General features: G+C 39.9%; 1 protein-coding gene across 3 annotated transcripts in view; it reads right to left on the reverse strand.

Moving 5' to 3' along the window:
- Positions 1-26586, reverse strand: part of PTCH1 (patched 1) — a 75870-nt gene that overhangs the window by 15265 nt on the left and 34019 nt on the right. For all 3 annotated transcript variants that reach the window (XM_075021871.1, XM_075021873.1, XM_075021872.1), the window contains exons 7-18: positions 25842-25963; positions 24390-24537; positions 23458-23589; positions 22986-23141; positions 22259-22357; positions 20806-20931; positions 13748-13866; positions 11356-11755; positions 10556-10865; positions 4890-5032; positions 2642-2825; positions 839-1119 (exon numbers count right to left, since the gene is read on the reverse strand). In XM_075021871.1, the coding sequence (XP_074877972.1) occupies positions 839-1119; positions 2642-2825; positions 4890-5032; positions 10556-10865; positions 11356-11755; positions 13748-13866; positions 20806-20931; positions 22259-22357; positions 22986-23141; positions 23458-23589; positions 24390-24537; positions 25842-25963 (2220 nt within the window). The remainder of the gene's footprint in view (positions 1-838; positions 1120-2641; positions 2826-4889; positions 5033-10555; positions 10866-11355; positions 11756-13747; positions 13867-20805; positions 20932-22258; positions 22358-22985; positions 23142-23457; positions 23590-24389; positions 24538-25841; positions 25964-26586) is intronic.

A 26586-nucleotide genomic window follows, 5' to 3' on the forward strand; every position in this document is an offset into this window, starting at 1 on the left:
AAATAAACGCCTTTTCCAAGGGAAAAAAGTATGCACTACAATAAATGATTTTATAAGCTAATGAATCAAGAGTAATAACACAAATTGCTTGATTAAGTGCTATGAAAAATATTCTAGACTAAACATTTACCTTTTAACATACCTGTCGTATAAACGTACATTACAAAAACTAGTAACTGTTTTACGCTCTTCTACTTCTGGCATTTTATAAACCATACGATAGTTTATGGAATTTAAACATAGGAACATCATCATTCAATTTAACTTGAATGTTTACTGAGAGGCTTATGGTGCCTTGCAGACAGTATGGAGGAGTATTCTTTCCAGTTTATATGGCTCTTTCTCTTCAATAGCTCTGTTACACTCTTTCCACAGTGTGTACCGTACAACCTAACTATTTCAGTTTTTCCAGAAAGACTGCATTCAGAAATCAGTGGGAAAATTTACAGGCAAGTTAGTCACAAGCAACTGCCTTGAAAAATAACTATGTCTGATAAAAGGGGAGATGGAATAAGTAATTAGAAATAGCTTTAATATTTAATAAGCTCCTAATTTTCCTCTCTATTTCTCATGTTAGCATGCATCTGAGCAAGGGCAAAAGTTTATGTACCTTTCTGAGAAACCTTCAAAGCTGCAAAAAAGGTGGCCAAAGGATTAAAGTTATTAAGGTTTGTACCTTTAGCATGAACCCTACCCCCTCAAGTTGAATAAATATATAATGAATGATGCAATATACGTACTCCACCAGAGGCCCAGACATAAACAAAACCTTCCGACTACAGCAAGAGCTATGCTGAAAGGAATTTGACTTCAACAAAGACCCTTATAATAAACTTACAATGATCCCAGCCGTCCAGGGGTTTAGGAGGAAGAGGGCACACACCAGAAACGTGCAAGCCAAAACCACGCTAATGGATAAGAGGAGCCAGTGACGAAGCCCAATGTACTGCTCCCAAAACAGAAACGGGTAACCATTTGGGTAGCTGGCAATCCCCAGGCTGGTGTAGTTGCTACAGATAGCTCTCACTTTCTCAATTGCCTCCACAAAGTCAGAAGTTTCACGCAATCCGTTGAGGTAGAAAGGAAACTGAGCGTATTCTATGGGCTCAGCTGCTGGAACTAGGAAAAGGATAGCAGTGTTACAATGTGTGTTTGGAAAGAAGAAGATACACAGAGAGTATGATTAACAAAATCCTTTGCTCTCCACAGCAAAATGCTTAAAGGTGCTGCATTTAAATTTTACTTCCTTGGAAGAAGTGACATTTAAAAAAACTCCTCAATAAATTGAAAACTGAAGCAGTACAGGAGATTACTATATTTTATCATGCAGTGCAATGGGATGAACACAGTCTACATCAAGTCCCCAAACAATTCTATATAATTTAAGAGATATATTTGAATACATGTATTTAATCCTCATCAATGTTACCGTGGTTTTTATTGAACACCTGGCCCAAAATCCCTAACTGCAATATAAAATAGAAGATCACATCATCTTAAAACATTTTATCCAAATTCTCTTCTTTTATGCCAAGTGCAGTTCCTTTGAAATCAAAAGTAATTTCCCTGAGATTAATTGAGGTTCACTGGCACAAAACTAGAGAAAAATTATGCTCGATCAGGCTGATTGGTTTTTAGAATTTCCATTGAATATTTTGAAAGTCAGATTCAGAAATCCATGTTCTGTTATTGATGCAAATGATTGGGAAAAAAACCCTAATATAAAAGTAATGATTTAATGAGGAAATACATAACTTTTTATCCTTTAATAATTTGACAAACCAACACTCTCCACACTTCTTTTTGAGTGCAATGCTAAGTCTACTGTATGACAAGAAAAAAAAAACACACTTCCACAACAAGCATTTTGTTAGTGCCGTTGTGTGTTCCAGACCCTGCAGGGTCATTCAGTTGACTTGCTAAACATGATTTGCCCTATTATAATCTCAACTATAAATTTTCTTTAAGACAAGACTTGGCTGACTGCCACAAAGCTCTAGGGTTCGGATACACTGAAGCATGGCTAGCTGGTTACCCAATCACATTTCCAAGTGCACCAGTCCCCCCCTGTAGGCCCTCTCCCCTTCCCCACTGGTGTCCGACTAGTAATCCTCCCAGTAAATTGAAAGCTGAAGCAAAGCAATGCAAACTGGCATTGGTGCTCAGGAAAACACTGAATGGCACAGAATGGGACTGCTCCCCTACCTAAGTAACTGTTGTACTGTATCCGTGTTGGTAGCTTAACATATGAGCTAACTTGATAAAAATCCCTTAGGTATTAAGAATTGAGGATAAACATGATATAATATCAGTGGTGAAATTTCAGAATGACGTAGGCAGGAACTTCATGTGATCTCACAGACAGAACTACCAGGTGACACTAAAAAGCAATGCTTCCTCTAAGCTCTTTGAGCTTTAAACTGTTACGAAACTAATTTTTCAACATGATAAAACCCTGCAGCGGTGCCACATTTGCAGCGGCGCATGGGCCTCCTAAGACTGCAGAGTGACACAATATATTGTCCTGTTTACGCTTCTGAGCCCTATGCAGCATCAGCCAACTACCAAGTTACTGGTTCTTGAAGGAAGGAGCAGGGGCACTTACATGAACTCTAAGACAAGAAGATGAAAGGCCACTTACTTCTCAGCCTCGTTTCTGGCATATAGTCTGCTTTGTCGTGGACCCACTCCGGGCGGTGAGGACGGATGTTGGCTTGCGAGGCGGCATAGGCCACAGGGTCATTGCTAACCCAGGCTGTCAGGTAGATGTAGAAAGCATTTGGGTTAATGATCCCATCCGCATCCACCAGACGCTGTTTAGTCAACTGCAAAATGGAAAAAATGAGAAGCCTTTCAGAACGAGTTTTGCTTTCAGGGTTTTTGCCGTAAAGCTTTCAACAAATGGCCTGGAGGTGCAACACGAGTATAGGAAGGGGAAAGCAAAAGGGCATGAATCTTCACTTGAAATGACTTATCAGTAAACCATTGTTTGACAAAGAAAAAAAATCTAAAAAACTACAGTGACAGTAGAAGTGGTTATTTATAAATTAGTACTCATATAATATTTACAATAACCACTAAATCAGCAGATGGTTCCAGAATAGACTGAACCAATTAAATCCAAATTCTGAAAGCCTGCAGCCAAGAGTGCAAAACAACTAAGTTGGAGAAACTTATTTAAAGACAGGGAAAGAAAACCTGGCAAGAGTCCTTATACACGTCTGTGTGCAGTTAACCTCTGTTGTTAACACTGAAGGAAATGCCACCCAGTAAATGGAGGAGAGCTATAAAAATAAAACAACATCTGTATAAATTTTGCTAACACTTGCCTCCTATGACCTATGTATTCAGAAAATGCCCAGCGTCAAGAAAGCAGACGAGTGCCCTGTGTTATTTGGGTCACTGTGGGCAAATGCATCTGTGGGGTAAACAGCAGTGGTACACTTCTAGGGATCTGTAGCCAAATCCTGCACAGCTAGAGCTCTGACAGAGGACTCTGTGGGTGAAAAGTATTACTGGGTTTTTTTGTTTTGTTTATTTAAAATTCTGGCTCGGCTCCAGTTTCAGGTCTTTTTAATGAAATGAAAAACAACAGTGACAGCAGTTAAAAAAAAAAAAAAGCTGGATTCCAAGGATCTGGATTCAATTAGTCCACAGGATATGCAACAACTGTATGTCTTCAAGCTGTCTCTGGAACTGCACAGTACAGCGCTCAGCCCCTGTGGGTGCACCGCACTTTTCTCCCTCCCAGGCACAGGAAATTATATCAGCAGCTGCAGTCCAATCACATTTGTTCCACAGCGTACCTGGTACCCTCTGCTAAACAAAATCTCACTGAAGGTTTTCTCTTCAACTCCCTTTCTTTGCTTAATTCATAGCTGAAGCTTCATTCAGACCTGACAGCATGTTGCATGTTGCTATACAGCAGTGTGTTTTACACACCATAGTAACTTTGAACAATGTACTCCGTAAATCTGTCTCCTTTAATGCCAGGAAAAAAAGAAAGACAATAAGCAGATCTGCCAAGAAGCTCATTAGAAAGACTATTTTTCTGCCTGAAAGCACAGTGAGTCAATGATGACTCTAGGAGACGAGAAGTTAGGTTATTGCAGAATTTCTTCTTAGAGGTTTGAAATCTAATTTTAGTGTAAAGAGTCAAACCTAATGTGTTTCCCCCTACCAATGCCTACAGCAAATGCAGTCATACACTATGATAACCTTGCAAAAGAACCTCAGATATATTTTATTTAGGCAGCACAAACAACTGCCAGTCTTAGTTCTGCAACAGTATAGCTGTATTTAGTGATGATGGTACAAGAATACAATACAGAACATAATGATTTCAGCCCCCTTAGTGGTATCATTCATTAAAGTCTTTTTTTAAATGTTTTGCATAAATCGATAGAAACTAACCAAATAATTGCAGATGCTAGATTCAAAGCCGCAGCAGAAAGCTGAGCAAAGGTCAACCCTATAAGGCAATCTGATTCAAAGCAGAAACAATGCCACTTAGGGCAACAAGGCTAACATTGGCTCTGTCTGGCATAGGACCAAACTCCACCTACCTATGGATGCAGCAAAGCATTTTTCACAACAGTTTCAGTGGAAACTGAGCGTGTCTGAAACAGGAGTAGCACCAAATGCACGCTAATCAGAAAAAATCAAGGGCAGGCATTCCCCGTGTTGATTTTGAACACTTTGCAACACAGGCCACACTGCAGCTAACAAGTGGCTTCAGCAAAGTCAGTGAGGCCATGCGGTAAGGTGTAACTCAGGTATTCAATTCATCAAGATGAAAAAAGAGACTACGACATGCTCTTTGCATCTCCCCGTGCTCCTGAATGACTTGTATATTCCTATATAAACCAGTATGGACTTTGATACAATACCTGGCTGATGTCAATGGGCTTTGCTCGGTTGCCTGTTTGTACCAAGAGTTTGTAAGCCAAAACAGCATCATCAGATCCATTTTTGTAATTGTTGTAAGTGATCTTCCCAGTTTCCCAGTCACTGTCAAATGCATCCTGAAGTCCTGAAGATTTAAGTGAGGCAAGGGGAAAACAGAACAAGCAGATAAGCAATCACTCTTAGAAACGAATTTCAGTAGGAAGAAAGAATAATGACTCTTTTTCATAGCTGCATCAGGAATAAGATTATCCACCTGTTGCCTCCTAAATTTGGGGCTCCTCATTCACTGTCAGTGTGTAGGAAGGTAAAAGTATCAGTTGCGTGTCCAGTATTTTGCCCAAAGAAAGGCAGGGGAAGCAAGAAAGTACAAGGCAGAAGCCTCAAGAGTCTTCCCATATGGTGCAGACCAGCAAAGCTGAGCCAGCAAGCTGCAGATGCCATGTGCACTGGTGTAAACCAGCTTCCTCTCAAGGCAAAGAGATCTTTGATGGGATTAGGAGCCTCTGGTCCCGCATCCTTCTCAGAGCCTTTGGGAGCAACTTAGAGCTCTGCTAGGAGAAATATATGGGGAACAGTTAAGCTTGTCTAAAAAAAAAAGGTGGGTTTCCTCATGAACCACAATTCCAGAATCATCACTCTCAAAACTCCGTAAGCATATTTCCATTTATCACCTCTTTCATACACACCCTCCTCAAAACAAAGCTGAAGTCTTGTCCCGACCTGGACAGTGCCAGAACAGAAAAGGGCTGAGTTCAGCCCTGATCCAACTTCACCGCCTACCACGGACTGAAAACCAGAGGAGGCATTTAGTCTGTTACCTAGAAAGGAAACATCCTCCATCCGCCCCTCTGCCTCACCAAAACCCTGGCCGTGTGCACTGATCCACAAAGGAGGACACACACCGCTCTCATTAACTGTTTTGGGCTACTGCAGAGCACTGAGGCAACAGCTTCTACGATATAACCAGAAATTCCACTACAAGGGGAAAAAAACCCACACTCAAACTTTCAACTTCAAACAGCAACTCAGCTGCTCCTCGAGCACAGCGTGAGTGAACACGATTTTGTCAATTTGTTCCATCTGTTCAACTTGTGCAGCTAATACAAGTCGTGGGATCTGCTGCCAGCACATGTAAAGATCACAGCCAACACCTATTCACTCTCAACTGTTATTTTCCTCCTTGCCACCCTTCAAGGGGGAGGGAATACCTCACAGCACAAATTTGGATCAGATTTAGTACAGGAAGCCACAGCACAGTACAAGGAGGCTCTGTGCAAGCAGATGACAAACTGCATGTCCAGGGAAGGGAAGGAAAAGGCCGGGGGAGTGGCGGTGAAGGAAATCGCCGACCCACCTCGCAGCTGTGCTGAGGGGCCGTAATGAAAACCGTCATTACAGATCAGACAGGTTAGCTACAGCCGTATGGAGATAAGAGGGCTGGAAGAGGAAATGCACCCAGCCAACACCACCTCCGGGCTGGAGTACACGCTGCCATTTACAAACTCATCCCCTCTCCTGTAGGAAACTGCCTCCCATGTTGTCCTGCCAAATCGTACACTCATGAAGCCAACAGACGGAGAACCGAGCGATGAAAGCCTGCCAGACCTCTGCAAGCCACCCTCCACACCTGCCCAGGAGGAGGACAATTTGCCATCAGGTTTTCTGGCATCACCAAAGGACTTCGGGGCCCCCTTTAAAAAAGCATTGTTTTCTGGTACCCTCGGAGAGGGGAAAACATTGCTTAGGATATGCAGAAATACCAATCCATCCCTCCTGTGCCAAGTTCAGCTCCATGTCAGTCTCTCAGAAAGTGGCCAGGTGAGAGCATTTATGCTATGGTACCAGTCATGTGAAAGATGACTTCAGATTAAGAGGAGGCTGTCAAAAAAGCACGTGGGAAAGAAGGAGACCACCAAGGAACAGCTTAACTTACAGTAAAAATGGCTCCCTTCAGCAGGAGGAGCACACAAATTGCGATCGTAGACAGCGTGTGGGGGCAGAGCTTCCAGACTTAACATCCAACCCCTGTCAGGGGGCTCCACAGACACAAAACAACAAATAAATCCACTGGCATGTGACATTACCAATTTGTGGTTGCAAGGTATGTCAAAAAAGGGCATGTACATTTAACATTACTGCAGCGGGTGAAAACTCAGGTCTCTCGAATCTCCTCCTCCTCCCCTGTTCTTACAAGTTCAGTCAACTCTCAAACGCTACTCCCTTTTATATCTTTATTCCTCAGCTGGCTTAACTACTTTATGCTCTGGGTTATTTTATTACTGATCTTGCTGAAACTGAAAGTCTGTGGAAAGAATACAAAGAAACTACTATTGGTTGTGCCTAATTTCTAAAGAATTTCAAAATGTCAATAATTAAAATTTCCCGTAACTTTGAAATTAATAGCAGAGTTACTGCTTTCAAAGCAAACAGTATTCCGTTCATACCAATGACTTAAAAAGACATTTAATCTTTTATAAATGGGATTAATGAAATGTTTCTGGGCAGAAAGATAGAAGTAACTTGTTGACTTCTCTCTGCAGAAAAGTTATAAGAATTAAGGGACTTTAAAAATTCTTATATATGGGATTTTTTCATATCAACAGTCACTTTTGCTTGATGCTTCAGAAGAAAGTGAACTCCTCCAAAATTATGCAGGATGCAGGAATGGGGGTGAGGAAGGAACTCCTACTGACTCATGTGAACAGCTGGCACCATGAACACCAGATAAGATTACCCTTTGCAAAAACAAGCCTAATTACAAGCCATCAGGGAATTCAAGCTACCTCATTTACATTCAGTCACTTACAAAAATAATGTTAACATTTCCAGTTTAAATGAATGATTAGTGTTAACTCTTCTTCTGTCGCATTTTCAGTAACAGAAATATACTAACATGATATGCTACCAGAAAGCAAAATACAAGGGAACCTCTGAAAGAAGTGCATTAGGCTGAAAGCACTCCACTGATAGTGCACAGCTAAGATCAAGGATGATAAAAATGCTTTTGTTCATGTGCTGTTGCTTCCCTCATTCTGCCAGACAAATGTGTGCATGTCAGAAGGCCATCTTGAGCCATTAATCTCCAGCACTGAATTCCCAGTCAAGTTGGTAAGAATTAGCCATGAAGTTCAAAGTTGTCCCTACTTTGATTAACCTGCTCCTCCAGCATGTAAAAATGTACCAGTAGAACTGTTCCCACCTCACAGAGGATCCTCCCTGAATCCAGCCTAAACCTGTATCTTGTTTTTAAACTGTTTTCACCTCCCCTCCCCTTTAGTCCCTCAGCATCAGCCCCAGTTGGCAACAATCAGGTATTTTTTATATTAGTGTCTGCACCTTGAGATACTTCCTAACTATGACAAATGTGGCAGCTTTTAGTGTAAGTTTAGTTCCCCCCTGTCACATCAATGCCCTGTACCATTTCAAAAATAACTTCTTTCTATTAACACATTACAATGTCCTTCTTCTTTACAGCTTTGTGAATGCAGAATCACACTGTACGAAGTCAGCTTGGTGTCTTTACAAAGCAGCTGGTTTATATTAATTGTGCCCCTCTTGGGGAAGGTGGGGAGGAAGTGTAAGGACACAGACCTAAATGCTAATTAGTAATCATAATCATTGACTCTAAAGCTGTGGGTGATCAAGTTACTCCTTCCTGGAGCCTCCTTGACCATTCTAGTCTAACATTTTAGGTCCACGCACCCCATCGGTATATCTGGGGTACTAGGAATACTCACAGTTCCTCTGGTGGAAGAAAAGCGGGGAGGACAAGGAGGAAGGACAGTGGGCTGGAAGGGGGAACGTAACTATGGGCAGTAAGAAGAACATAGGAACACCCCTAAGAGCAGAGCGGATCTGGAAAGGTCACACGTGAGCACGGACATAGAGCACAGCGAAGGAGATATGCAGGCCCTTGGCATGGGCCACGGCCACGCAAACAGCCCGTAGCACAAGGAGGTGATTACAAAGAGGACAGGGAGGCATCCAAAGTGGGAGAGCTTCGGGAAGGGACGTGGTGGGCCTGCGAGAGGGGTAATGGGAATGCGAGCACCCCCAGGAGCAACTCCAGGTGGGCGAGCCTCCAGCGTTTCACTCTGAGAAGCCAGCAAGGGAGCAGATCCAAGGGCACCTCTTCCCGAGTTTACTGCTGGCAGACTGTGCTGAGGTTCAGCGCTAGTATGTGAAGATCCTGAACACAATCTCCGATTTCCATCTCCCTCGCAGGTTTGGGGGTGGGGAGGAAGGTGGAAGGGGGAACACCAGACACATTTTTTCCTACCGTTTTGGAACAACAACAAATAGCCACAAAAGAAATAAAATAAATGGCAGAGGTACAAGAGAATTGGAAAAGCATGCAGAAAGATGCTTGCTTAGAAATCTAGAAAGTATAGTAATGTTCCAATCCAGCAAAACATCTAAGCTATGTTGAATTTTCTTCCTGCCAGTAATACCTTCCCTTACAGCTCAACATGCTTATTTGAGCAAAATATTTTAAGTAAAACTTCCAGTAAGTAGACTGTAATGAATGGATCCAATATGTTTAAAAAACATTAAAAAACCAAAGCTAGTAGCTGAAATACTGCTTTGCACGATTTATCAGTGCATGAAACACATGGGAAACTTGATCATTTTGTTTAGATGCGTCACTTAGATGCGTCCGCTTTCCTGATATTGCCCGACATATTTCAGAAAGAATAAAATACCCCAAATACTGGCAGTTACCTACATGTTCTCTAAGAATCATTGGCTGCACTGGTCATCTGTAAACAGTTACAGTTAAAATTTACAGTCTCGCTAGGTCAGCACAATTTTTTTCTGTTGGCAAAAGCTTCCTGGAGATTCTCCCAACAGAAAGACAGAGGTAGGACAGAAGTACTCCTGGGCAGAATTATGATTGCTGTTAAATTTGCTGAGAGGTAACAGTACTATTTATTCTGAAGACAAAACAGTTATTTGTCTCAACATGTGTAATTATAGTATCTTTAATATCTTTAATAAGCTGACTTCAATATAATTATCATCATAGTACCTGAAAGGCCATGCCTTCTCTTGTCTTCCCCTGCCCCACTACAATTCAGCACAGACAAAGCACCACCACCGAAAGAGTGAGGATACTTGACTGGAAATCTAGAATGTATAGTAAGCTCCCAATCCAGTAAAACACATAAGCCACACTGACTTTTCTTCATGCCAGCAGTCCCAGCTGAAGCCAACAGGATCACTCATACGTTGAAAGTTCAGTCTGTGCCAAAATACATCGCCAGACAGGGACTTTTCATTTACTGTTCTCAAAACACTCAGCAAACATATGTTTTCCCAAGACAGTGGGCCATATTTGGCCATTAATTATGAAGCAGAACTCCTCATTAGCTGCTTAGAAATTAATGGCACTGGATGGCCTTTCATGGATATAACCTGCTAAAGCCTCAAGACTGTCTTACTGGGGAGTAAACTTAGCCACAAAGAATTTAAGTGACCTGTTGGAGAAACAGCGACTCAATGTGTGAGTTCGGCTCAGCACCTAGGTGTTCCACCTCCTGCTTGCAGTCTTTAACCTTGTGACTATATTCGAAGAGAGGAGCATTACTAGCGTGAACAAGTGGTTACTACTGTAGAATTAAGAAAAGTTCATGCAACTCTCTCTTACCTTGCAGCCAGTCTCGAAAGTAGTGCAACCACATTTTGGGAAGCTGCCTATCCTCTTCCAACAAAACATATGTCACATTGCTGAAACTTCTGTGAAGTTCATAAAGTAAGTGCTGGACATTTGGATAGTCTGCTTTCTGTGTCACAATATACATGTTGTAGAATGAAAAGTACTTGAACTGTGCGGCAATAAAGTCATATTCCCGTGTTTCCCGTGGTACAATGTCTGTGAGATCTAGTCCATCTCTCACGCGGGTAGTTCCATAAAGGCTGAGCCCAAGCAAACCCAGAAAAAGAAAAATAACCACAATCTGCAACAGAAAATGGAAATGCAGTTGGTTTTAGGTTTTGAAGAAACTAAAAATTCATAACGGTGCACTACAAAGCCATGTTCAAAATTAACACCCACAAGTCTACTTTAAAGCTTTTCTTTCTTTTTTTTTTTTAAATACACATACACTACAAGGCTAAGCTAATTTGCATTGCACTGAAGGGGCTCTGCATCATGGATGAGAAATTTATATCATAATAAATAATGGCTTTAGTTTTACTATTCACAAGCTTATGTCACTGAAAGTCACCAACACCCCCACTCATAACTTGTATTTGAAAATTATGTCTCTACAGCACTCACAAGGTAAAACTTTTAAAGTATGAAATTAACTGTAAAATTGTCAAGAATTGTTACTCCAAAAGAATTCTATTTATTCCTTATATTTAATACCACTGCCAGGAAAATTTTATTACTGGGCAAGGCAGAAGTCTATTGTTGAAAAAAACAGTAAATAGTTCCCTGATTACCTTAGCTTTCGGTTTTAGGAGGAATGGAGCATAATGCTTTTCTGCAAAAGATGAGAGTGTCCACTTTGTACAGGGTGGCTCAAGGCAATGCATACTGGAGTCGGAGAATTGGGAAAGCAAATCCCTCGTCGAGCTTGTGCTTTCTGGGCTCTGGCAGCTAAGATTATCTTGCGTCACTGTCACTGGCTGCACAGATATTTCTGAGCGAGGCTCTGCTGTGGTGTAGTACACCTGCGTATGAGGATCGTATTCTGTGCGCAACTGCACTGTAGACTGCATTGTAATCTGAGTTTCATGTGCAAAACTGTGACTGCTGTATGGGGGTGGAGGACTGTAGCAAGTATTGTCGTTTTCTGCATATGCTTGAGGCTCAATCTGAATCACTCTAGTGACACACGGACTGTAAGAGAACAGAGAAACATCTGTTCACATTTAGATAGATCTTTATTTTAATCAGACAAGATAGGATAACCTGCTTCCATCTGAGACTGCTTCTACTACTATTAGATAGTTTATATTAATTGAGTGTAACGCTCTGATGTGAATTTTATTCTGCGCCTTTAGGAAATGTTTCACAGAGGTGAGCCTCTGAGAATATGTGCACATTTCTTGTGCTCAGGAAAGAAGAAACCAGCATCTGTCTGAAGACATTGACATCTACCCACACCACTCCATTAATTACACATGCTAATCAGGTCATACCCAGGTAGTTGCACACAGTCTGAATGCACAATACGTGTGTGAGTTTGCAACTACGTGTCCATGCTGAGAATTAAGCTATTTAGATCAAAGTGTAAACACATGACATATTGAGTTCTTCTGTTTAGAACTATTAAAGTAACTGTTAAATAATATTTGGGCCTTCTGGGTAAGATCTCAGACTTTTGGGAGGCAGGTTGAAACCACTTGCCATACACTGACTGAATGTTTTAAAAATTAAGTAAACATAAGCAAGGATTAATTCCTAGGAAGGATGGACAACATGAAGAGGCAAAATTACAGAAGTAACTGAAGCATTCCCTTTATTTTAGTCTATGCAAGACCCTAACAGATACCTAGTTTATAAAAAAAAATAATTATCAAACCTCTTTCTGTAAATGAGAAATGACAAATTGATGATAGAAAACAGTATCAGAGATTTTTCACCAAGTGGAGAAATCCTACGAAAACAAGAGGAATTCAGAATGTTGCCTATCTAAACAAAGCAAGCTCTCATTAACTGCATTTCTTCATATGTAAATAGGCCTGAATTCCGATACACATTTGGTGCAACTTTAGATGAGGGAATAAATGCAAGGTCTGATTGTCCTGTATTGCTGAGAATCAGGGCTCCAAAATTCAAGCACATTAGGCCATCCACTGAAACTATGACTGAATCAGAAATAGAAAGCAGGAGTCCTGGCTTCGGATCAACTCCCTGTTCTAACCACTCTCTCAAAAAGAAATTTAGAAAAGTGCTTTCTCTGTTTGACATTAAAATTAAAATGTCAAACTATGTCAGCTCCTAGGTATAAAAGGCTAAGATGACACTCCATAACCAGGATTCTCCACATCCTAGTTATGACCGTAAGAGTACATATGTAGAAATGTAGCTGATCCTCTTCATTGCAGGCAAAAGCAAAAACTAAGGTGGAAAACATGCTTGATTTCTAAGCAGTGGCTCCACTGATGACAGTAGAGTCCTCCTAGCCCCACTCTACACTCAGACCTGGCCATGTATCAGGTTAAGAGTCTGTGTATGCACTCTTTAGAATGGCAGTATTTTACCATTCTAAATTACTATTGCAGCCATAACTGAAACTTTATCAAGCATTATCCTGAAATGGTACTGATCATCCTGCATTCCTCGTAGTCCTATGAAATACTCAGCTAAGGGGAAGTCTTTTTACAGTTTACACATTATGTTTATGTATTTAAGTTTAAAGGCATAAAAAGCATAAAAATTAGCACATAGTGATTAACTGCAAGTAAGGCTTCTCAGTATCCTGAGTTACGTACAGTATTCCAAGACTACCCAATACAAGCACTGGACACCTTGCAGTACCCTGTAACATTCTAAAAATCCTTGAAGATATTGCTAAAGCATTGATTTTTTATCTGCTTTCAGAAAGTTGTCCTTCAACAGTCAAAATGAACATACATACGAATGAAGGGAAAAGCATGTGTGTGTGAGAGAGAGAGAGAGTATGAGAACGAGATATTTTAACTTTTCCCCTCTGTCAGGTAAAAACTAAGATAGCAAATTTAAGTCAGTCACTAGCAATAACATCATAATAATAACATACTGATCCCGCTGCAGTGAAGAACTCCCACTCCTGACAAGGAATGGTAGCACTGATTGGTGACCATAACAAAGACACACCTCGTACATCAATCTATCACACATTCTCACCTTGTAAAACAGCAGAATATATCCAGTCTCCTGTCCTCTCGACGATAAAGGTCCATGCTCAGGATAGCAGGAAAAATCAGCAGAACCATAGCAAAGTTGAATACCACCACAACTGCTGCCTAGAGATCAATCATAGAAGTGATGTCATTACTAAGCTTCATGTAAGGCATCAGCTTTACAAAGCATAAAAATTCTTTTCAATTCTCAACTGTTCACCCATTTATCATGTCAACCCATCAGATGCTTTGAAGCTCTTCCCTGAGGAAACTGGGAGATATACGTTTATATTCCCATTTCATTATGGTAGGCCTATTGTAGTTAATTAATTTCTTTTAATAATAAACCTCATATTATTTTAGTACATCTGTGCCTGGACATGTGGTGATGATTTATAAGTGGAAACCAGCCAACAAATCATACTTTTGCATGAGATTCTGCCATATTTAGAGTCTCACAGTAAAAAAAATATAGAAGCAAAAGCAAACCTGGAACTAGAACTCAAGTTCTTACATTTAAGGGATCTGAAGTAATTTAAGCATCACAATAACGTTAAAGAAACATTAAATCAGAAATGAAATAAAGGTTTAAGTAAATTTTAATTCAATTGTTCTAGTTAGTAAAATATTATGCACTTGATGTACCTACTTAAAAGTCTAGCCAGAAAAACCAACATTTTGGGTTTATCAGGGCTTATTTTTAAAGGAGAATCAAAATTAATCCAACACCATATAGTAAATCTATGTATTAATATGTTTGTGTTTAACAGTGCTTGATTAATGAGCCAGTCTGCCAAAATGAGTCTTAAATTGGAACAAGAATACTTGGTTTAATTTGTAAAGTGAACATTACGTAATGAAAAAAACCAACCTCCCCGCCCACCCCCTTTCAAACTGTACTTCAAACCCTTTCCCACACAGAGATTCCCAGAGAATCTCCATAAACATATGTGGTGTAGCATCTATCATTATTATTAATAGCATTTATTTGTAATGCAGAATTGTTAGGAGCACCAGTCATCACAAAGGGAAAGCCTGAGCACAGATGAGACTGGAAGATAGTTGTAAGAGCAGGAGAGACACTGGGAAAAAAAAGGTTGAGCCATCAACAGGTGAAAAAAAACCCTTGAAATCCTTATATTTACCTATTAGATAAGCAGTAGCCATCTCAGCAGTAGCCCAGTTTCATGTTAAGGAAATCATATAAACTATCAAGTGCCTCCACCTGTTACTTCTGAAGTAACGACCACTTGGGTTAAAACAGTCATAAAAAAGAACAAAAGTTGGGCTACAAAAATGAAGTTGCTGACCTGATATAAACAGGTCCTCCTTTTTCCAAAATAAACAAATGGCTGCTTTTGATGTTGAAATATGAGGCCTCAACACTGGCAGCTCAAAAGATGTGACATCCAAAATTCATGCTTTAAAAATTCTTGACTTACATGTCAAATAAATAAATTGCCTAAATACCACAATCTTTATTTTTGTGTCTCTTTATCTGTGAAAATCAAAGTAGTAACACATTGAACGACTTTTAGAGTTTTGAAGCTGTCAAAGTGTAATAAAAAAGACTAGATATTGTTTTTACTTTCCTGAGAATGACAGAATCAACTAGCTATGCAAGTATTTTCTACTCATTTCAATCATAAATATATTGCATACAAAAGTGGTTTTACTGGTATTTCTCTTTTGTTGTCTCCAGCCTGCCTGAAGTAAGATTTTGGTCCTGTGGTTGTCTGTAGACAGAACTACTAAACCGGAATTTACCTAGTACTTAAAGCTGAATTAGCATTCACCCATCTTTGAGAGAAAAGATCCAATGACTATTTCATGATTTATAAACGTCCACAAGCAAGGTATGTCAGGTCATAGCCAAGACTTTAAAATTACGTGATTTCCTTTTGATCCTCTCTAGAATTAATTGGATCTGTCAGACAAACAAATGGCTGCTGTTGCAAGCAAGGTGTTGGTTGGACCTAGTTCATACAACTGCTTGCTTTATTGCTGCTAAACCAGAGAAGGTTGAATCACCCATATAACATGAATAATTAGTTGTGTCTAACCAAGATCTTCTATCAAGGATCAGCTAAGATTTCTTGAGATTTGGAAAAAACAGTTGAGGCCTGACTCAATAATTTTTACTCCTCCCCAGCACAGCTGAAAAACTAACCTAAGTCCTCTCTGTTCCTGCTCCATAAACTGCAAATACTTCATGCCTTATCAGTCCCCTTTGTAGACCCCAACATCCTTGAATCAAAAATGCCGCTAAACCTGAAAACTAATACTTGAGTGTATGGTAGAAATGCCATTAAAGTTGGTTATATTTGTGTTTGATTTTTTAAGAAGCATCAAAACTAATCCAACAACACACAGTAAATCTGCCTATTAATATGACATCACTTTTTATAACAACTAGATTTTCCATGGTGCCATCCCAGTGTTGATGTGTGAACCCTGCAAGTAAAATATTTTTAAAAAATCCTCTCTGTTCTGATTCATATTTAAATAGATTCCTAGAGCTTAACACCACATTTCCTATATATTGCACACTGTCTCTCCCTCACCCACCACCCCAGCATTTCAAGGACGTAACAGTTCTCAGTTTTCACAATTAAATACAGAAGATATTGCTCTTGTATCAATTTTAATTTGTTGTCCCATCAAAAAGCACCCTGTGACTTGATAAGTAGAGGGAAGGAAGAACTGCTGGGGGGTGACTCAATCTCTGAACTGATGGCATCAACCACCACTTCCCCTCCCAATACCATTTAGACATTCGGTGGCAGGGAATGGGGATGTATGAGAAATGCGATCGTGGCAATACCCAATCTGTAGCAATTACACCGATTGGAAAAGCACCAACAAAAAACTGTGGTATCAAAGCTTCCAGAGTACAGGCAACCTGTTAGCAGCATCTAAGCTGAGGGCATGCTTAGGATTTTTTGGGACAGGGCATCTTCTCTCACCCCTTCAGAGACAAATGGTCAAATGGGAGAGGAAGGGGGTCAGACCTTTTCCTTGAGAAATCAACAAAGGTAAGATTAGTCCTAGAAGGGATAAAATGGGGCCTACTCAAGGGTGTAAAATGAAGGCATTCAGTGAAATAAGATCAGAGAGTAGTAAAAAATTCCATTAATCAGAAAAAAATGTTGGTCACTTCCTGAGAAACATGCTCCGCTTTTTGCATCTTTTCATAATGCACAGCCTAAAAATATTATTGCTGCTGCAACTGTTCACAGAGACAGAAGAATGGCAGTCTGTGCTTGGAGGCAGCAAGGGAGACGGGAGCCAGGCTGGTAGGCTGGGGCCCCGCTGAAGGTATGTGCTGCTATGTGCCATTCCTGGCAGCCCACCCAAGGAGAACGGGTGTGCTGTATAGCCAGAGGTGATGAACAGGCGAGGAGGTCTGTCAGGGAAACTTCCACCCTACTGCTGCCTATCTGCAACTCCCTCCTGTCAGCGCACAGACCTGGAGACCCCCCTTGCCTCCCCCCCGCCTTTTTCCCTGAGGCTTTAATTTTGCTTGTTAAATTCTCGTGTCAGGAGCACGGAAAGGTAAATGATGTGGGTAAAAGAAGGGAGACAACCCACTTCAGCAGAGTAAGATAATTGAGTGAGCTTAAAAACTTAGATTCTCTCTTTCCACAAACCCACCAGCTGGTAATGCACTTTTACATTTAGGAAAAAAACTTGTCATTCTTACAGTGAGGGAAAAAGCTACTGCTAAGACTGATTGGGAAAAGTTCACCCCTGCTCATTAGTGAATCCACACCACTCCTCTGCTGTTAGGGGAGGAAGTTTCTGGTGTAAGCAAGAAGAGTTAGATGAGTTTTTGTGGAGTTGTCTGTACCTTCTCTTTCCTGGGCAGAATTTATTCCATAACAGTGTCTGAATAGTCTGTCTGAGGAAAGAATTCAGCCAAGCAGTAGTTAACACTCTGCCTTGCCTTCCTTCATTTATACTCAAAACAAAGGGCTATGTTTAAGACATTCCTACTGCAAACTTCAAAAACTTTCAGTGGATTTCTCTGATAACCTCCCCCTTCACCACAATTTTAAGAAATGAAACACATCTGAAAACTCAGGACCTACTCCTTCGAAGTCCTGAGCACTACTACAGGTGATTCTTGTGACTGAGTATTTGGGACATGATCAGCATCTCAAAGCCCTAAAACTGCTTAAATAAAGGGCTAATAAGATCAACAAATGGAAAAAATTAAAATAGTGAAAAAGCTAAAAAAGTCCCTATCTGCATAACAGAATTAATATTAAAAATCCCACTTTCAAAAGGACTCATTTCCATTTTTTAAAACTCGGCAAGAGCTAACCCTAGCAAACTCCTAAGACAGCATCAGCCTTGCAGTGTTTGAGTTCCATAAAGTAAATGAACAACTCTGAGGTATCAATGAACTGCTTTAGCTGGCAGAACAGAACAGAAGCTGAGAAAGAAGAAAGCATTGATATGCAAAATATGAGTTTCTAACTAGAAGTTGGGCTTGCAGACACAGGAAACCATTTATTCTCCCTCAGCAGCTGGGTTATTTTACAGATAGTGGGCCTCAAAAGTTATGGAAACTTTGACAATTATCTTGCACTGTCTTAAGAAAAGTGAATGAAGAGCAAAACAAGGTCAAGAGCAATCCTTTTTTAAGTCCATCTGTTAAAAATTCACTATCTACATGAGAAAAAGGCAGCATCTGTGAAAAGTAAATGCAGTATTTCATTGCTTTCTAAGTCTTGCTAGGAACCTATCAAAGACGGCAAGCACTCCTTGTTTAAACAAGCCTGAGTAAGAGGGAGAGGGAGGAAGAAGACTGTAAATAAAGAAATCCATATATAAATACAGACCACCCACCAAAATCTGCCATGGTTATCTGATTCTGAATGCTGTGATTAATATATCACCTGATTTTGATTTTACCTGGTGAAGCTACGCAAAGCAAGTAATAGATGTTCCTTTCTAACAACAAAGGATGTTATTTTAGTAGTTCCTAACTTATATACGTATCATTTATATATATTGCTCTAGCATCAATAAATCCTCATTACAGGTCTCCGGCTGCCCTTTTTTTGCACTTTTTCCATCTCTTACATACATATAAGGGGTTACTACGTGCAAGCAAAGACAAATTACAGATGCATGTGAGAAAAGATTGAGCAACTCAAACATTAATTCCTGGACACCCAAATGTTCCTACACATAGATTCCATATTAATCACTGCCTTAAAAAGGACTTTGATCATCATGTTTTTATTCTGAATAACATCAACATGTTCATACATGAATTATGTTGAAATCTCACTGGAAACTTTTTGTTTGTCATTTTGCTATGCAGACTTAGTTTTCTGAACTTTCAGTGATTCAGTCTACAGCGCAGCAGCAAGCAAAACGAAAAGACTTTAGGAAAGGTATATTTAACTTATACTAAGATTACAGTAACAATTACAGCTGTTGTCCCCACATATGTTCCAAAGGCAACCTGTCATGTTCTGATGTGAAGAGTGAGAACAGAAAAAGGCTGAGCAAAATTTGATGAGATAAGAATTAATTTTGGTGGCTCCCATTCAACAGCTCAGCAGTGCAGTTAGGCCAAAATGGCTCATCTCTGTTGAGTACTTCTTATGAGACGCATTTAGGCTGAAGTAACTTCTTTAAAGCACAGGTACTACAAAGTCTGACAAAACAAGCCTTCTCCTCTGATTCCTTGTGAAGATCTCCAGTATCCTGTCAGCTGCTTAAGGTACATGTTGAATGTTTGAAATTGGGCCACAGATTTAGGAGACATAAATAACTTCTTCCAAGAGAATAAGTGTTACACTTCCAAAAATATTTCACACATTGACACTGGTCTCTCCCATAAAATAAAACAATTCACTGTCACATCACCTGTAAGAAGAGACATCTAGGTTTTGGCAAATCAGCAGAGCTAAACACTGCTAACCATTCAGGACTAAGGATCTAGTTTTAGTTGCCGGAGACATCTGCTAAACAATGCAGAAAACCACTAAAGCCTTTACTTTCTCTATTGTTCACTACCAAATCGCCTATTGAGAAGGAAATGGCAAACAAATTATTAGTGCTTATTACTAACATAACTGCAATCGCAAACAGTTTACCATTTTACAGCTTAATGCAGGCATACTTAAATCTCTGAAAACAGCAATAATTGCCAGATGTATTAAGAAAAATTGCAGCCCTTGCTTCCTCTGGGTAGCCAAGGGCTCAAGGAGAATGAAAAATGACTGGAGAACCAGGCTACAGCAGAAGAAAAATAACTACTGCGAAAGTATAGTTTGCCTGCTCTGCACCAAGGTCAGACAGTGCTATAAATTGCTTGTGTCAGGGCAGAAACTCCCCAAGCTTTCTTCAAAGAGCCCTTGCTTTTAGAAGAAAGCTTACTCCAGCATCCTTAATATTTCATATTCCTGAAGGTATATAATCATAAATACAAGAATACAAAGAGAGAAAGGGAGAGTGAGCGATACATGGTTCAGCACATAAAATTCACATTTTCTCTCAAAGCAGTTGGAACGTAAAATTCTTGAAGTTTTCTCCAAGGTTGCTAAAATTACACTGGGAGTAAGGCAGTACAAACTGCTGCAGTAGTAATTAATATGGCAAATGCATATTGGCTGCTGCCATTGCACTTTAGTTATAGTTTATAAGAGCAGCAAATTGGACAAACATGAATGAATGAAAGGATTAAATTGCTAGTGAGGAATGTTACAGTGCACACTACAGTACAGTCTACTCCTCTTGACTTAAGAATGCAAATCGTCCTGGAGACTTGTTCTGCTTAGTTGCATACATCTTGTTTTTTGCACTGAACCCAGCTGTGATGGGGCATGATATTCTTTCACCTGCTAACAGGATGCGAGAGACTCCAGGCATGAGAAGTGAGAGGAGCAGACAGCAGTTGTTATTACCCAGATCTATGGTAAACAGTGATCACACTGCAGCAGCACGGAACACAGACTTTAACACTACCACTAACAGGCATCATCACTGGCCTTTCATGATGGGACCGTGCACAAGAGCTAGCAAAATACCATACAAACTTACTTGGAGTGAAAATGCTCGTAAAGCAGGAATAGGGATTAAGGCAGCCATAAAGAAAGCAGTAACATTGCTGATAGATGTAAGGGCTACACTTGCTCCTGTTCGCTTCAAACATTCACCTGTTCTGTCCTGCAAAACAAATGACGTATCTTAAAAGTCAAGTGAATAAGGTGGTGTCCTGCAAATGAAGGGGTCATCCTACAGATGTAACACAGTAACAGTGAAAAATTACTACCATGAAATTCTGAATACAAATGTGCATTTGAAAGTATGTGAGAATAAACGATATACTAAGTATACTGTTGAGGAGAAAAGCAGATGATAAATGAAATGCTCATGGTTTTTTTTGATGGTAGAAAACATTATCAAAGCTGATTCTAGCTTCAGAACACTAAGTTACCGACATTATATCAAATACATCTGTAATAAAGTAGGATGTATTTTCTACCAGTGGAGTCACTTGGTGTTCTCATTTTTCAGAAAATATAAGCATATATTAACAGCATAGAGGCATAACATAGCTAAACATCTTGAAGAAATATGTTACAAAACAAAAAAACAACCCAAAACCCAGGGACTGCACACAAAGAATGCAGATAAATCAAAATAAACACATGACCCTTTCCCAATCCAACAGGCTATTTTGAAGCATATGGAAGTTACAGTAGAGCAAGGTTGTAGTGCCTGCATGCCAAACCAGCTGGGAAGAGCACATGGAAGACACTGCTTGTACGAAACAGAATGGGCAAATACACATTGCTTTTAAACGGTTTGCACTTCGGATATGAAACTCTGGACTGAGGGTAAAAAGGTCAATAAAGGGAAAGGATCATAAAAGTGCACCACCTCAGATTTTGTAACATTAGTAAGTTATGCTTTGAAATGTTCATGGTCAATTACAAACATCAGAAAAGAAAAACAGAGACAATTATTCAGAATAACACAAATTTAAAGCCATAACAAATAAGTAAAAGTAACAGTTGATACAAATAAAAAAATTGTTCTCTAAGCTGTCCTCCTTCTCTTTCTTTTCACCTTAACATTTTTGTGTTCTTCCATTAAAAGCTTTCTATCAGTTAATAGTCAAACTCGTATTTGAGTTTGTTCCTAAATTTACATCAACTTTCACCAAAATTTTGGGCAGAATTTGGATTATGTAAATTAGCCTTTATATATACAGCTATAAACTAAAATTTCAAGACGAAATAAATCTGAGACACTATCAAAAAAAAAGTAAGAAAAAAAGAATGTGAACATTCCAAAACATTCTATGATCACACATATTGCTGTAATTCCCTATTTTGACAGAAATAAGAATTTCCAGACCCTAGGAAAAGCTACTGAGGAAAAAAAAATGGGTTTTTTTAATCACTACTAATTAATTCTGGATACAGTTATCTTTTCCTGTACGAAGCCTTTTGTTTTATCTTCCCCCAAATCCCTATTTTGTCATTACCTCGAATGGAATTCTCTTATTCTGCCCTGTTTCGCTAAATGCATGTGCCAGAAGGAAAACATCATCTACACCAACTCCAAGAGCAAGAAAAGGCAAAACCTTGGGGGAGAAACAAAACAAACAAAAATCAAGAAGGTTGTTTTATGACCTGCCATGCAGCTAGCCATTAAATGGCTAATTAAAGCAACTTTTACATTACACTGTACACAAATCTAAGGGTAAAATGAAAATCAAAAGGATGGAATACAGCTATTAACTTTTTTTCTGGAATACTGCTGAGGAACTTGCAGTATACCATTTACAGGTAAAAAGTCTCACCAAAAGTAATTAAAGTTTTGGGTAGACAAAGACTATCTGATAATAATCCATGTTACATTCAGAATAGTTTCAGAATTTGAACATCCCAATACATTCAGATGCAAAGACAAAACCTGCAGCTCCTTATGTACAACTGGATGCCTCCACTTGTATCAGGACACAGAAAAATCAAACAACCCAGGATCTAGTAATTAAACAAAGTACATGATACCTGCCTTTTTCCTTAATACCATTTGGCAGCACGATCACTTAATTTCTCACCGCACAAGCTATGAGACAGGACAAAGGCACAAGTAAAGATATAGAGCCAAAATACTTCTGCAGCTTTTTTCCCCCTCAAAGATCCAGTTGTGTTCATTTACTAACAGAGTACTTGTAATTTAACAGCAGACTTGTGTCTCCTAAATACCTGAGTTGTGGCAGCATTAAAGGAAATTCCAATCAATGAGCACAGGCCCAATCCTGCAGCCACCGAGAGTGCAACCAACAAGACTCCTGCCAGCCCCACGGCACCCTGAGACTTGGCACAGTCCCACCGCAGCATTGTTAAACAGGCGTAGGCAAGCTAAAGCAAGGGGGTGGGAGGGGAAGAGAGGGACGGAGTTGGGGGAAAAAAAGGCAAAATATTAAAATGGATCCTTTTCTAACAGCTATCTCTCCCCACCAAAAATACACATCCTTACAAACATTTGTAAATAGAATAGACACATCACAGATGTTACACAGAGGAACAAGTGACAAGCCTGAGGCAAAAGTTTACAAACGGTAGTTTTTATTTTAAATATGCCTAAAATGTTCCGGACTACTGACTGGTAACAACAGAGCAGATATTTAAGCCCTGCTCTACTACCAGGGAAAATTAAATAAATGTATTGCATTACCATTAGTAAGTAGCCACTAGCTACTCTGATAACACTGACATCAGAAAATGACTTTAGGATGTCATCCAGGGTGGTCGTAGTAAAGGAGAGCACCTTCTGAGTAGAGTTTTGTGCAACACTTTGATGAACCACCTATGAAAAGAAAAATAAAACTTCGTATGACTAAAGAAAAATTCATTACCATCTTCTACAGCACACATCTGAAATCAACTACTTTTTCATTAATGTTCCTGCAAAAGCCCACACCCCACACAGAGATTACGCTGATAGTACACAAACGTGTTTGGTAATTATTTCTTGCAAGCTACTGATTATCAGACGAGAATTTGCATCCTTCAGTAAAAGCTACTGCATTCCCAGCCCATTCCAAACATTTTAACTGGAGTCCTCTTCCCATAGCTCCACCCTGGATTTGCTGCAGTATGCGTTTTGCCTGTAACCCAAGGCCGGCGACCTCTTTGGGGTGCTCCTCTTTCCCCCTGCCTGGCCATTTGCAGAGGTCAGAAGCAGCGCAGCAGAGGTCAGAGCCTGGGACACAGAGGCCAGGCACTGTCACACAGCCTCCCCACCCAGGCTGCCGTGGGGAGAGCAGCCTATGGCTGGCTAATGTTTTCCAGACACCTTTAGAACAACCACGCCAACCAAACGCTGTTAAATTCCAGCTAGCTCTTTGGTTCCTTTTCAGCCCCAGCAAAGCAAAAATGTCCCAGACAGCAAGGAGCAACACCCTCATGGCTTCTCGCATGTGAATAACCAAGCAGCTTCTTAATTGGGCTGGGGGTGGGGGTGGAATCAGCTTAAAAAGTCGGAGGCAATCACTCAGTTCTGGTGTAAGCATCTTCCTTGAAGAAATATGGTAAAAAGCCGTGACAGAAGGCAGTGGATCTTAGCAGGACTTTATAGTATGATATCTAGGTTATTTTCAATTTTACCTCAACATACATCCTCTGCCAGGCTTCCAGAATTGCTGCTGCCTTATCCTCATTCCAGTTGATATGTGAAACATATTCATACCCCTTGAAGTGCTCGTACATTTGCTTAGGAGTCATTAACTGGAACATGGTTTGCAAAGCCTGGGCACTGTGACATGGAGACAAGGGAGAAGAAGAAGAGGCATAAAATGAGCATTTCCAGGAAATTATTTTCATGGCATCAAGTCCCAGATGAGATCCTAACAGGAGCTAGCATCTTCATTTTATAGGACACATGCTTGTATTAAAATTGAACAGAGTATAATTATTCTACTGTGTATCTGGTGCAGCTGTACTGGTGTATGCAGCGTTGAGGCTTAATCTGGTTTCACTGGTGAAGTTAATGAGAGTTTTGCCATTATTTTCAATAGGATCAGTTTCAGGAGCAAAGAATGTAACCCTACAAATAAGTTATAAAGTTCATGACAGATAGACAGATTACTGTGAGGATGCTACAGGAACAGTTATTTCTACAAGATCTTGTAAATGCTGCTGGCAATTTGTCATTTGAAGACCTTGGTCTTTTTCATCTCTTGGAGAGAAATGCCAGATTAAACTCCTGATGCCTGACAAGCTGCGAGGAGCACACAATGGCAATAACTATCCATCCTGAACTTCCACAGTATGCAACTGTATCCGACAATTTTTAAAGCTTAAGGCATTATTTTATTTTTCACTAAAATATATTCTTTGGCTACTTGTTGAAAGACTTATCAATGTTTAATGTGAATATAAAAAAGGTCAATATTCATATTAAAAGTTCTAGTAAAACTTCCCTGTATTATGGAAGAATTGTGCTTCATTTAGTTTAGTATGGCCTACATTTTTCAGAACAGTTCTATTTCACAGGTCTTCTCTCCCACTGAAGTCCAGTGTTCCATGACTTCTTCAAGAAGTCTCAAACAAAGGGGTTTGTTTTATCACTCAAAACTGTATTCAAGATGTAGGGACATAAAAATAGACTTTTTTCTATATCGATCCTGAACAAAAGGTTCAGTGAAGATTTTGGAATTCTAAGAGAAGTCAAATGAGTGAGCACATTATACAAATTATTTTTTCCCCTCTTTCCTTTGATCGTATTTCAAAACGGGATCAAAGTTATTCAGTGCTTTAAACACTGTTCAATGCTTTATACCTACATTCTAAACAACAAAGTTGCCAGGAAAAAGCTTTCTTTCTGAGTGACATACACCATCATTCTGAGGTTAGAAGCAGGAAGCAATGATGGCTCCTTAAATTTAAACAACTGCCTAATCACTCTTTTAAATTCTGTTCGCTTGAGGCATGTCCTCCCAAACTGGGATTCATAATACACATCAAGGGCAGTAGATTTTGCATGATCCTCCCCCTGTGCCCCAAAACCCAAACTCTAACAGAGAAAAACTTTGAAATTTTCTTTAAACATCGGTTTACCTGACAAGTTTACCAGAAGTGTTCTTGACTGTACCACCTATAATCAACTCCTCCTGCCAATGCATGTATTTTCTTGACAGTCCATAGCATCCACCACTCAAAACAAGGGCTACATCAAGAGGCTGGTAAGTTATAAAGAAGCAATTAGTCAGTTTCATAACTTTAGACAAACTCATACCCTAATTCAACTCCCAGTGCACTAGAATAGTGGATATTGAAGACAATCTAGGAGGGCTACAAAGAGAAATGTGTTCAACAAATCAAGTTGAACAAATCAGCCAGATACTTGTTGACCAGATGGCATCTCCAAAGCCTGACGTGATTGATAAAGGGATATTTAAAATTGGGGCCCATGACTTCAAATTCTTCACAAAAATCAACATAACTGGCACTAGTTAAAGGAAGGCTTTGCTGCATGGTGTGAGTGTATAGAGGCAGCTGTATTACAGCAGTGGCTATGTCTGTCTGAGGCATCAGGTTTGCCGAAATGCCACATCACTGCACTGCCACAGCCAGCCAGTAGCTGACAACTGTACTCTCACTCTGAATATGCGGGGTTAAGCACTGCATCACAGAATGAGGGAAAGTTCGTGGCTGTGGACTAACAGCATATAACAGGAACAGAAAAATGACATCACTCAAGAACATGAACTACATATAGCTTGGAAGAAAATGGTACCTTCTTCTCTTCCCTCTGACCTCCCCCCTACCCCTGCCTCCCTTGAAAAGATATGCACAAGGACAG

Source organism: Buteo buteo, chromosome Z, assembly GCF_964188355.1.
Source record: "Buteo buteo chromosome Z, bButBut1.hap1.1, whole genome shotgun sequence".
NCBI classification, from domain to species: domain Eukaryota; kingdom Metazoa; phylum Chordata; class Aves; order Accipitriformes; family Accipitridae; genus Buteo; species Buteo buteo.